This window comes from Poecile atricapillus, chromosome 6, assembly GCF_030490865.1.
Source record: "Poecile atricapillus isolate bPoeAtr1 chromosome 6, bPoeAtr1.hap1, whole genome shotgun sequence".
NCBI classification, from domain to species: Eukaryota; Metazoa; Chordata; class Aves; order Passeriformes; family Paridae; genus Poecile; species Poecile atricapillus.
In genome coordinates this window covers 26,789,885-26,802,873 of record NC_081254.1, presented here as the reverse complement: position 1 = coordinate 26,802,873, position 12,989 = coordinate 26,789,885, and the positions used below count along the sequence as shown (strand labels likewise).

The 12,989-nt window shown below is 39.8% G+C and overlaps 2 protein-coding genes across 3 annotated transcripts in view; one reads left to right on the top strand and one right to left on the bottom strand.

Moving 5' to 3' along the window:
• The window catches only part of CFAP43 (cilia and flagella associated protein 43), a 42,160-nt gene extending 35,928 nt beyond the window's left edge, over nucleotides 1–6,232 (top strand). The window contains exons 34-39 of the mRNA XM_058841600.1: nucleotides 227–339; nucleotides 881–1,037; nucleotides 1,876–2,040; nucleotides 4,018–4,098; nucleotides 5,152–5,305; nucleotides 5,991–6,232. Coding sequence (XP_058697583.1) covers nucleotides 227–339; nucleotides 881–1,037; nucleotides 1,876–2,040; nucleotides 4,018–4,098; nucleotides 5,152–5,305; nucleotides 5,991–6,166 — 846 coding nt within the window. The 3' untranslated portion in view covers nucleotides 6,167–6,232. The remainder of the gene's footprint in view (nucleotides 1–226; nucleotides 340–880; nucleotides 1,038–1,875; nucleotides 2,041–4,017; nucleotides 4,099–5,151; nucleotides 5,306–5,990) is intronic.
• A 1,438-nt stretch (nucleotides 6,233–7,670) lies between these two features.
• SFR1 (SWI5 dependent homologous recombination repair protein 1) lies at nucleotides 7,671–12,211 on the bottom strand. Of its 2 annotated transcripts, none has more exons than XM_058841597.1 (4): nucleotides 11,811–12,211; nucleotides 10,298–10,413; nucleotides 8,783–9,169; nucleotides 7,671–8,618 (listed from the first exon to the last, which is right to left on the bottom strand). In XM_058841597.1, the coding sequence occupies exons 2-4, from the start codon at nucleotides 10,391–10,393 to the stop codon at nucleotides 8,427–8,429; spliced, it is 675 nt and encodes a 224-aa protein (XP_058697580.1). In that variant the 5' UTR covers nucleotides 10,394–10,413; nucleotides 11,811–12,211; the 3' UTR covers nucleotides 7,671–8,426. The 2 variants fall into 2 exon arrangements, with proteins under 2 accessions (XP_058697580.1, XP_058697579.1); XM_058841596.1 differs by lacking the exon at nucleotides 11,811–12,211 and adding an exon at nucleotides 11,042–11,240.
• Between the last annotated feature and the right edge of the window lie 778 nt (nucleotides 12,212–12,989).

The window sequence follows — 12,989 nt, the reverse complement described above, 5'->3', positions numbered from 1 at the left end:
CACGTGAATAAACTATGCATATATGAACAAATAATATCCTGAGCAGAGTATAAGGATTGTAACTTTTATGTCTCATATGCTGTACTGAGATTCTCAAAATACTGGGCTGCATATTTATATAGACAGATATCTTCTTAAGAACTTGTCTTCTCTGTCCTGGAGAGGCTTGCCCTGACATGCTGACAAAGTTGAAGAAGTTGGGAATGTCACAATGTTGTTTGCCTAGGTGAAATGGAAGTCCCTAGCACTGTCAGAAATGCAGGCCTGTCTCCAGAGAAGAGTGGATGAAAATGAGAAGATGAAGTCAGAATTAGAGAACACTTTCCAAGAGCTCACTTGGTAATTTTGTGTCTTTTCCTATGTTTAGCTGACCTTTAAGACTCCACCAACACAGCACCAAAAGTTACAAACAGAATTATACACCTCTGTTCTCCAGCACTCTTTTATCTAGATTTCATTGCTGCTTGGACCTGCAATATTTCATTTTTTTCATCTACATAACATAATTTTCACATTCATTATCATCCAAGAATAAATTCCAAAGTAAAATATACAGGAAAATGGGCCCTGGCTGGAAGTCTCTTCTGTCTTCTTTTCAATTATCATTAAGATTTCTTTTCAGTAATAACATTTTCCCTCAGAACATCTGCTAGAGTATGTTAAACTGAATCCAGTGCTTGAAAACTTTATGTATACATATATTATAAGTTTCAGATTTTGTAGTCACTTTAGCAGCAAACAGAAGACAGAGTCAGTCAATGGTAAGCCCTACATGAACACACCACCTACCAGTAATAAATATAAACACTGAGAATCACGGGAGAATTTATGTAATCCTGTTGAAATCATTAAATGCTGTTTTTGTTTTCTGCCATCTTAGGCTGAAGGAGGAGAAGATGAAGCTTCAGCAGAATTTAACTGTCCAGTTTTTGCTAAAACAAGGACAGGTGGAATTGGAAAGTACTCGGATTCCAGATTACAGTGATGCTGTTCTCATTGATAGGAGTGTTGTTGAAGAACTGAATTGCTCTATTGCGGTAATTTACATTATCTGGAAGAAATTTAAGCTTTCTAAACAAATGTATTGTCCTTCAGGGGCTCAGCTTTTTTCTCCAGTTTGACATCTAGTTTCAGTTCATTACAACACACCAGCAGGCTCAATTGTAATCTAGAAGCTATTAAGAATTCTCTGATGTCTCTTCTCATGATGTAAAGATTGCAGTGTAGACTGCTTTCTTGATGTTCGATCAATACAATTCAGATCAATGAAATGGTGACAGTCTTTAGACACACCATCACTTACACATGTATTGTAACTAGAAAATGTTAATATCATGGGCACCAGTCCAAAAATTCCCTCGAGGCAAATTTGCAGTCATGTTAAGAAGCATTTGAATAGTGGCTCCCATTAAATGTAAAAATTAATACAGTTTTTTATGTAAGGTGAAATTGGTGATGATACTTAAAACAGTTTTTTATAGCCTCGTGAAATGTTCTTTTTTTAGGCATTCTAGCTGTACAAAAATTATCTTTTACTGCTACTGCACAAAGCCTTCAGTAACATCTGCAAAATACCTTAAACAGAGCAAGCTTTACCTTGTAGACCTAAAATGCCATTCCATTCTTATATAAGATGGAGGGAGAGGTTAGTTGTCACTTTCTTAATCTATTTCTATGATCTAAGGCTGTGACAAAGAGCATGAAAGAGAATGAACTTCCTTAAAAGATAACCATCTGGAGCAAAGTCTGGAAGAAGACTGCAGTATAGCATGTTTAATTGACTAAAATTATAACTTTGGAAACTTGCCCATCTTGTTGCAAACAATTATTCCATAATCTGTAAAGTGTGTTAATTAAGATTGATCTATTTTTTAGGCTCAAGGAGAAAAAAAAATTACTGCCATGGTAGAATTTAAAGACTTCTCTAAAGGGATAATACAGCTGGAATGGGAACACAAGAAAATGAAAATGCATATACAAGATCTGAAAGAGAAGGCTCGGGATATTGTAATTCTTCCTATTTCAAAAGATTGCCAGCTAGTGAGTTGCTTTTTCTGATTTATATTTTAACTGCAGAAAATTATGCTGCCTATACCTCTAAGAAAGATTGCTTATATTTATACCTCATAAATCTCTTATTACCAGAGAAACGTGATTCCTAATAGGTCAACAATTCAGCTTTCAAAGGGAAGTCTTACTCATGAGATTGAGCAGTGATGAAATTCTTTGGGATGTTACAGTCTAAATTAAGGCAAAATTAGCCGTAACTCTTAGTGTTTCAAAATTTGCATTGAATAAGGAATCAGGATTTTGCAGCCACAAGAAACAGATCTCTTTACTCGAGCACAGTCCTTTTTAAGTGGAAGGTCTGAGGTGCCCCCATCTGGTATTGCACAGAAATACCGTAACTTTGCTCTACATGGAGACTGAGCGTTCCTACGGGAGCCTCGCCGAGTCCCACCCTCTCCCTGCCATTTGCTGGCCCAGCAGCAGAACAGGGAATTGTTTGCCATGCCCGGCAGGCAGGAGGGGGCAGCCGGCCAGCATGTCAGCACCTACATAGCTTTGAACAGGCCAGGAAAAAGAGGTAATGGTTGTGGCACACAGCCAAGAATACCACTGGAAGAAGAAAGGAGGAAGAGGAAAGGTTGCAGGGAAAGCCTGAGGGTATTGCAGTATGGGATGTTGAAGACTGTAGGGAAATCTTGTAGTCTTATGGTGATGATGTAGGTGGCATAAAGGTTTGGAGTAAGGGATGTTGAAGGATGAGTAAGCTGGAGATACAGCAGTGGGGACAGCTATAAAGCACAGAGAAAAGGGAAAGTTTTGGACAGGATGTAAGAATATTGCAATTCAATCAAAAGATTAGAAGAAAATTAATAACATATGTTTTGCTTAATCTTCATTTGTATTGCTGCTCTACAAAATGCTTGTACTGAATCAGAGCCACAGGGCTTTGATAACTAACGCCAATCACCAGAACAGCTTTCCAAAGAGGTGATGTGACAACACACTGAAAAATTATTGTGGCAAATTTATCACCAGTGTTGCCGTTAGCGCAGTTCATTAAACTGATGAGCAGAATTCTTACCCTTCAGAGAGAGTTAAACTGCACATAGTAAAGCCATTTACCAGTTTAATCAGAATTTGAATGCCCTGAGGGAATTGTCTTATGTCACTTTTTGATTAGAAGTATGGGGTTAGGGGGAAAGACAAGGTAACAAATACCCCAACAACAGGAATGGAAAGGAAGATGGCTTAGATAAATGTGTGTGGGCAAGGACAGAGACCATTTGGAATAAGGGCTGTTAATGAAGCATTGAGTGAATGAAAGAAGTTTAATCCTGTAGGCAAGGAACCCCTTGTGGGTCTTTCCTGTTTCTCCTCCTGTAACTAGAGCAGTCCACAGAATTCTGACTGTCACTTTGGTGGGAGAGAACTCTGGAAGGATGAATCTACATCTACAGAAACCTGCCTACTGCCTGTTATAGTTCCATAAAACATTGTGGAGTTTACCATTTGTCATTTGATAAAGAGGTATTTTATTAGCAGTGCCAGTAGCTCAAGGAAAAAAAATCAATAAATTCTCTGATATGTCAATTACTATGCAGACAGAACCATAAAAGAAGTAAGAATTATTCAGAAGCTACTAGACAGAAAATAATAATTTTCCTCTCTAGCCTAAAGACAGAATGTCTTAGGCCTCCAGCTATGTTAGCTTAGATTGTTATAAGCAAAAGCATAGCTTGGGTTTTTTGACAGCCTCACCATACTTGTTTGGCCCTTGTTTCCATTATAAATATATAATAGATAACATCCTTTTTAACAGCTGCAGTCTAGTACTCACACAGCATCCAAGCGTATCCTTACAAGGTCCATTTATGATCACTAGTAAGCTTTACCACTGCAGAAGTCTATGTTTTTGAGTTTCACATAGTATTATTTTCTTCATAGAAGGGTGGAATTGTTGAGAATGAACAGGCATAAGATAATTTCCTTATGATTTTATTTCTTCAGTTCTTAACGGCGCATAACTACGACACCCACATCACTCAGCACTTAGCAGGGATGGAGGAGAGCCTTGGTGTCATGGATAAGGTAAATCCAAGGGAACCACCATAACTGAGAGACACATCCTTAGTTTAAATGCAGCTCCTTGCCTTCATTAGCAAGAGGTGTTTGAAAGAATAAGTGCAATTGATACAGGCATGCTAACTCAAGGACTGTGGGAGTACACCCATAATAGCACACACAGATAGATACAGATATAGATGTAGATATAGATATATCATGTATTTGACCATCTGGCTTTCAATAATTTCCTCAACTTGAGCTGTGCTGTCTACAGCAGCAGTTCTCTAGTGCTTGGAAGCAGTCATCACACATGGATTGCTGCAGAGATGAAGCCTATCCACTTGCTCTGTTACTGTAATTAAATAATTTTCTATCTTGAACATCTGAATGCAAATCTGCTAATCATTTCTTACACAGCACTGCTTATAAAAGTCACTCTTCCATTTCTAATGAAGCATTCTTTCAGTCTTCACTGTTTAATGTTTCTCTCCAAGAGCACCAGCCTGTTCAAAGTATCCCTGTCCTCGTTATTCAAAATAAGAGACACAACAATCTAGTTTGCTGGCTACCTCATTCAAATTATGACTGTCCTTGTTTTTAAGTGATTTCTCTGGATTTTCTCCAAGTTATGCTAGTTGGCATCAGCTTTCTCTTCCTCTTCAAGCTTTAGTATTTATCTTGTCCCTTTACAGCCCATCCCTCAGCTTCAGCAGCTCCTTGCAGCCAAGAGCATGTCCTTAACTCACTGATTTCCATTGACTTCCTTTTCTCCCTTTGCCTTTCATGTTTTATCTTTACTATATCTCTCTTCCTGACCTAAACCTCTTTATTTCTTGACTGCTCCTTAAATTAGAGCTCCATAAACTGAGATACCCATGTGTGAAAGATACTTTACAAAGTAAAGCTTACAATGTGCTACAAAGTAAAGCTTACAATGTGCTACGAGTCAAATCAACATACATGAAAGTTTATCAGGCTACAGCACAGTGCCTAAAATTACAGCTTTTTGTCATCAGTTTGTCTGTACAGTTTTTGTAAGACCCCATATATTTGCTTTAATCATCTCAAAATGGACAGTTGCACAAGAAGAATGTGAAAAACCATCAGAAAAAAGTCAGAGAGCTGAAGAAGTACATTCGTCTAAAAGAGCAAGCCAACTACGAGCTCAGCCTGCAGCTGAAGGAAATGCTTGTCTCCGTGTCAGAAAGGATGCACATCTTCAAGGCAGCTGGTGAGTCCAGTGATGTACTTTAAGGCACAAGCAAAGAATGTTCAGAAAATTCTTCTGATTCTGATACTGAATGTTCAGAAAATTCACTTTCCAAGGCTGGACAGTGCTGTTCCCCACCATCAGCTGAGGGGCAAGGAATGCCTGTTACAATATGTGCACAGTGAGCAGAGTCCTTCCTGCCAAAACTTAACATGGTTACTGAAGAGTTACCTGGAGACTCTTGTGGCTCTTAACCAGAGTTAATTGACTGAATTCATGAAACTGTTCAAGTTAAAATATCACAGTCATTAATAACTTCATTAGGCAACATGCTTTCATTTTTTCTGAGAGCTGTTCAATGGGCTTCTTTCCACCCTTCCAAGAGAACAAAGGAAGTAATGTGGAGCTAAGAATAGTATTCACTTGTTGGAAAACTTATAGAGATATTTCCACTAGTGGAAAACAGTTACAGATTTTCAAAACAGTGGGTACTTGCTAGAAGCTAAAGAAAGCATGCCCAGTGCCTTTTTGAAATATTTTGCTTTATTCAGTACTATAAAGGCTCTGAAGCTTAACTGTGAGTAATTTTTAAAATGCTTGCCTATTTTATACAGGACTTGGAATAACCCCAGGACAGGTCCTATATAAATAAAGGCTATGCATCCCCTATGAACACAGGCTAATACTAATACTTTGTTTTCTGCAGACACACGGGATATTTTGGAAAAGAAGACAAGGCAGCGTTACCAAGAGATTTTGAAGCAGAAATATCTACGGAACCTTATAAGGGAACAGGAAAAACAGCTTGAAATTCTTCAGTCTGAAGTTGAAAGCTGGGAACCAATAACACCCCATATTACTTACAAATCAGAGTCTAGGTAGATGAATACCATGGTCTTATCTAAGGAAAAAAGCTTTGACAGCTGATTCTTCTCCCTGAACTTTTCTTTCCACAAATTGTTTCTTCTGTGATTCCTTTAAAAAAAAACTTTCATTTGAAAGATGCATGGTTGTCTACTTTGTATTTTTTACACCTGGTCTTAATCCCATTATATTTCAGTTCATGAGATCTATTTCTACTTGTTTTATTATATAAACAATATAGCTCATTACAGAAAAAGGATACAATTTCTTGTAGACTGATAGAAGAACAGGTATATTTGTATGTCCATTGTTTGCAATATGCAATTGTAAACTTTTTAAAGGTAAAGAAATCTATGAATGGGCATCTGCTACAATTCATGTCTGTGGATTTGACATAATAATTTATCCTTGTGGTGGCACAGGTGTAGGTTTCTGAGCAGATGTAAGGATGCTTTGTCTTGACATGGGACCTGGCCCCGTCCCAAAGGCAGCTGTGCCTTATCATAGTATAATCACCCACAGCCAGCAGGAGCTGTGTCAGCTGCCACAGGCAGAATCACAGGAAAACCAGGTTTGGAAGCATCTGAAATAGTTGGTGGCATCTCTCACCCCTTTACACTGAGATGCAGTGTATTCTCCTGCTAGCTCTCTCCACGACAGCTAAGAAAAATAAAGAACCTGTGATAAAGTTAACTACTGCTAGAGCCCAATCTACCTACTCAGGCATTCTCCCTGCTTTTTATTTCCCTGCTCCATGGTGTGTGTCAATTCTTCTTTCATAAATTCACATGGCATCTAAACCCATTTCATTGTGAGAGCAACAATAGGTTTAATAGCTTAAAACTCTACATTTGTAAGAAAAAACTATTTCAGTTGTGATCCTGTACGTATCTTTTTTTGCTTTGCCATCTGTAACTGGGAGTTGTAAGGATTCTAATTACATCTCACTTATTACAAGACTTTTTGCCTTTCTGCTAAAACTGCCCTAGAAGCAGCACCTTTCCAAAAGTGCCAAGGACCTCAGGGAAGATAACTGGTCCCTTCAACAGGCACCATCATCTTTTTGCACAAGCCTAAAAAGGCAAAGAAATGGTGCTTTAATATTCAAAATGGGATTTGCAATAAAGGTTGTTCTGCATTAATTCTCCCTGGACAGCAACAGTCAGTATTCTTTAGAGCAAGTTATAGGTACAGGCTGAAGCCTAATGTGCCTTACCAATGGTTAAAAGGTTCTGTATCATCTTTGATTTTCTTTCTCTTGAGCTATCTAAGAAATTATCCCCTTATTAAGGAAACAGGATAGAATAGCTGGACACAAAAGAGGTAGGGCATAACCAGTAAGAAAACAAGATTCCTAGCAGGGCAAGTTGTAGTCAGATTTATGTATTGTTACACTTGAACAGCAGTGATTTTAGGGAAAAGAAAAAACAGAAGTCACCATGATAAGAAAAGAAGCAATTTCAAGTTAAATATTTTTTTTTTTTTAAAAAGACATTTGAGAATAAAGGCATTGGAGAATAAATGAAATGGTAAAAATTTATTCAGCTTTATGATGCTGTGTTTGAAGCAATTCCATTAAACAAGGCCTTGTTTTTCTTATTTATTTGAAGAGAGAAAACACCTTGGCTCTCACATGTAGTAGATGAGTAGAAAGTTGGTTTCAATTTTCTTGCCTTCCTTTCTATTACCTCAGGATGTGGCAGAAAGCTTGTGAGGCAGCAGCCCTGAGGAGATTGTCTGGACCAGCACCTGAAAGCACTGCATTATGGCACATTTCCCTCAGTCAGAGTTAAAGCCAGTGAGAACATCTTATCTCAGCTCTGGAATATTAACATCATGAGAACTAGTTATCTTCACTTAACTCACACAATGCTGTCATTAGCCTTCATTGGCTGACTGGCACCAGAAGACATTTGTAAAATGGGTGTATCTACAAACAAACTGAACTCTTCCCCATCTGACCATGCAGAGACTAATCAAAAATGAACTGCTTTCTACCTGTTAAACTATGACTTTATTTTTATTAAATAAAAAATCACTGACCAAGTCATTAAGCCAGATTCTCCAAAACATCACCAAGTTTGATTTTTTTTCCATAAGTAATTTATTTTACAGTGCCTACTGTATGTATGTTCACAGCTTTACAAGTATCTCTGGAGAAAGCCTCCTAACCCCAAAGCATGAAGTCCATTGTCTGACCAACACTTCTGACACAATCAGAATTTATTCAGTCTTTTCTGCTTTTCTGTCTGTGCAAAGGAAGCTCTACAGCTGTAGATTACATATCTACAAAATCTTCTTCTGTTCTGCTGTAGTGCAGTAATTGGTCTTCTAGGCCGAAAGTATCGATGAGCTCAGTGAGACTCACTTTCTTGCCATCTGCAGAAAAGGCTGACTGCAGCTCATACAGCATCAGCTGGGTGCTACTTCTCCACTTCACTATCAAAGCCTGCAGCTCAGACAGGTTGTTCTGAAATTGGAACAAAGAGTCATCAAAAGAAAGAGTCTGCTGACATAAGGGGGTTTTCATACCCTGCAGATATTCTTATAAAATGCCTTAAACTGAGACAACACACAAACACCACACTAAAAATACTTATATTGAGTAAGTACTTACAGTAAGTATTGCCTCACCTTGGACCGATACATCTTCACCAGTTTGAGCCTACGCAGTAGCTCTTCCTTCTCTTGCACTTGTTTCACCAGCTTTACTTTTTCTTCCAGGGACTGCTGCTGACCAAGATCAGCCTGTGGCACATCTGAATTCTCTGCTGATCCACAGGGATCACTCTCCTGTGAGGAACTTTTGAAACATGTGTGTCCAGTGCCATTTCCTTCCAGGTTTTGAGAACCATCTTGTAATCTGGAACAGTCTGTACTTGTCTCTGGCAAGCACCCTGTGTCAGCACCAGCAGAGTCTTTTTCTTCTGTGTCTATTTTGAGGCGCTTTGCCACTGTAAAATTGGCATTAAATGAACGTCTTGTTTTCCGTAATCGTTCCCTCAGAGCTGCACTCATTTGCTAAAAAATAAAATAAATAAACCCAAAAATCCCAGGTGGGTCAGGATAATCTTATATTTTTATCAAATCTCAAACAACTGTTTAGCCATCATTATTATTTATACAGAATATGTAATATACTAAACTATCATTCTAAAGCTAGACTTCCTAATTCTCTGTATAGCCTTCAAAAACTTGAACAAAGTTAACTTCTTCCTTTCACATGTATTTGCACACACAGCTGCAAGACATGCAAAAATGTAGCTCCACATTTTCTTGGACAAAATCCTGTATTCTACTGAGGTAAGCTTATTCATCTAGTCTTTGTGTAAAAGAAATATAGCATATTTCAACTTGGCTAATTTTATTTTATAAATTTCCTCTCTAGCTTAATGGAGGTAAGAGTTATTTTTCCTGCTGTGCCATCCTATACATCTGTTTTAGAACACAAAACATCTGTATTCTAGAGCATATTAGAAATACCTGTATAATGTTGACCTGTTCATGCTTCAAGATACTTCACAAGCATCTAAAAGGATTTTTTCATCAAAATAACTGTTTTATAATCTGTGTCTAACATATTTATTTCTAGAAATGCACTAAAATACGAGAGTGATGGATTAATTACAGAATACTTTCAAACCAGGCCTGCCCTGTATAGATCTGGATGCTGAGTGTGACAGTATCACCATTTCACATGCTGGAATAAGACCAAAGCAGAGCTCAGCACTATGGAGAATATAGAAACTGAAAGTATTGTACTTTGTTCCACTGGAGGCAGAAATCACAGAAAGTCATCCTGCATGCGCAGCAACCCAGAAAACCAGGATTTGAGAAAACTGAAGATGACAGGTTAAAACAAACAAGCAAAAAATCCACCACACACCCTATTTAATATTTGAATTTATTAATATAGCATTTGGATTGTGTTGCTCCATCACTTTTTATTCACAGCAAATATCTGCATCTTCAGAGCAAAGTATACCAGGCACGTTCCTTACCTGCACAGCCTCATAGCTACAGGTATAAGGACCTGTCTCTAACCTTCTATCTAGCAGTATCTCAGTGGCTTTCTGACTCCTTGATGATTTCACAAGCATTTTTGTTACTATGAAGAAACATTATCAGAAAAGTAGTAATTTTTCATACCTGCTTTGCTGAACTAGTCCCCTGTGCAGGTGCTGCTCCAGAATCCTTTGGAGTATTGCACAAAGATGGCAATTTATCCAGCACTGACTCTTCCATCTTGAGATGAATAGCAGTCTCTGTTAAATGACAGAATGAATTATGGTGTCATTGTCACCTGATTAGAATGAGCCATGTGGCTGCAGAAATTAGTAAAATGCTCTAATATGAAATTCTAAAGCTTATTTTCTAATTGGCATGTTCATAAACGACAACTGCATAAGTTACACAACTGTTTTATGTGCTACGTAGCATCTTGCTTTGTGAACAGCTTTTCTTCAAGAGGATGCATGACATTACTAACTGCCATAAAGTCTTTTACTACCCATTTTATATATTATTTTTCCCTCACTCCAAAAGCTCTGTGGAGCCAGGAAGATTTTTGTTGTCCACAAGTATAAAAACTTTATATTTTCTGTAGAACAATATAATTGGGTATCCAGGTCTCTGAAAATTATCCAGTCTCATTTGATCCTTCTGGGGATGCTGCTTAAAAAAGTAATTACTCACACAGGTGGAAGTTTTGATTAACAGGAAGCATCCCAAGCTCACTCAGAAAGGCACCTTAATTAAAATGGTTAAGTCACACCTCCCAGCACGAACCAACTTCAAATCGATTTGGCAATGTTTAACTTCATTTAGCAATTGTGAACCATCTACTAATGACCAGAATGCAGCTGGAAAATCGACAGCTACACCTCCACTCACCTGCAAATTGCAATTTGGAGTTTTGAAACAGAAGCCTCTCAAGAATAAAATCCTGCAAACCAAAACTAGGCAACAGAGGGCTGGCACAAGGGGCTTCCTCTTCACAGATGAAAACTGTCAAAGCTTCCGTATGCCAAAGCCTCAACAGCTGAGCAACCCTGGTCTTCCTGGCTTGATACCAAAGGATGGTGGTCCTCATTTATCTTAGAAGTCAACATTCCCCCCCAGCTGTTCAAAACTGAACATACGGTACTCTATTAAGAAACCCCAAGCCTTAGTAGAGTCTAGTTAATTGGGTATTTTAGCAATCTATCAATTAATCTGGAAGCTCATAGCATCGATTAAGTATAATGGAAGCTTAATACCATTATTTCTTGTTGTAAGCAAGAGCCTAGAAAAAGCTACATCGTTTTTATGTATACTGTATGTCACAAATACGTAATAAGTCTTTCCAAGGAGCAAAATCATTTCAAGTCTAAGATACCTTTAAAAAACCCAATCCTAGGATTCTCTGCCTTTACTTTCTAATGCAAATTCGTTCTCAAATGACCACAGCCAACACTTTTTTCACTGGTCTGCTAATGCTGTTACTTGGCAGCACATTCACACAGATCTCCTACACTTCTGAAATCCTTTTCCTGTATCTTAGGCTAAGAATCCTTGGCATTCTCAAGCAGTAATACTGTTCACCACAGAAAAAATTCTGTCCAGCAAGTAAAGAAAATTTGAGTTAGAAGGGGAAAAGACAGTTTTGCTTTTCAGTACTTACTTGACTTTTGCACTTTGGGTACGTCTGTAACTACGTCCTCAGTTTTCCTGCTTATAGCTACGTTATATAATGGTACGCACTCCTTTTACAGTCTCAACAACAAAAGGCTCTATTAACACTCAACACAGCTTTTGCCTTGCTAGTCTTCCACCCGCAGAGAAGCAGGACGAAGGCTGGGCAGCCCATAAGCAAGGCCACAGTCCCGTGGAGCTCGTTTTGAGGTGCTGCACCCCAAAACCGCAGCAACAGCACCAACCCGCAGGGCTGAGGAGCGAAAGGAGGCCCCTCGGGGAACACAAACCCCCCAAGACAGGGTGAAAGAGGAAAAAACCTTGCAGAGCCTCCCTTCCCTGCCTCGCTCCCCTCAGGCGCTTCAACCTCCCGCTGCCGGGACAGGGGCGGGCCGGGCGGCCCCGCGCCTGCGCGCCGCGCCAGCCCGGCCGGTGCGAGCTGTTCGCGCCTGCGCGCTCTGGGAAGCGCTGTGGGGCTGAGGGGCGGGCGCAGAGCGTGAGGGAGGTCGAGGTCCTCATTCCCGATTCCTATCCCGATCCCTGTCCCGATCGTGCGAGCAGGAAACGCGGGGCATCCCCGGGGACCCCAGGGACCTCGTATACTTTCCTGTTGCGTCTGGGCATGCCAGGCGGTGCTGTGTCCCTTAGGAAAGTGTGGGCCCCGCCACCCCATGGCTGGGGTCTGGGCCACTCACAGAATCATAGAATCAGGCTGGAAAAGACCTAAGATCATCGAATTCAACCTATGACCAAGGCACCAAGTGCCATGTTCAGTCTGAAGCACTTCCAGGGCTGGTGGCTCCAGGACCTCCCTGGCCAGTCTGTTCCAATTCCAATCAGCATTTCCATGAGGAAATTTTTCCTAGTGACCAGCCTAAACCTTCCCTGGCCTAGCTGAAGACCCTGAGACAGTGTTCCTGCAAGTGTCCCTGTGCCAGGTGTGAGGGCTCTGCCTCAGCATGGAGCGTTCCCCACCATGGGTAGTAGAGTAGGCCCTTTTGTCACAGCCAAGGGAACCCCAGCTCTCCACCTCAAGCTGCAAAAGCTTTTATCCCAGGAACTGTCTCCTTTCATGAGGGGCGAAAGTGTAACTAAGGGACGCAGTGGGAGGTGTGTGACCCAAGCAGCACTGTCATGGTTGTGGGAAGGAAAAGAAAATGAAGAAATT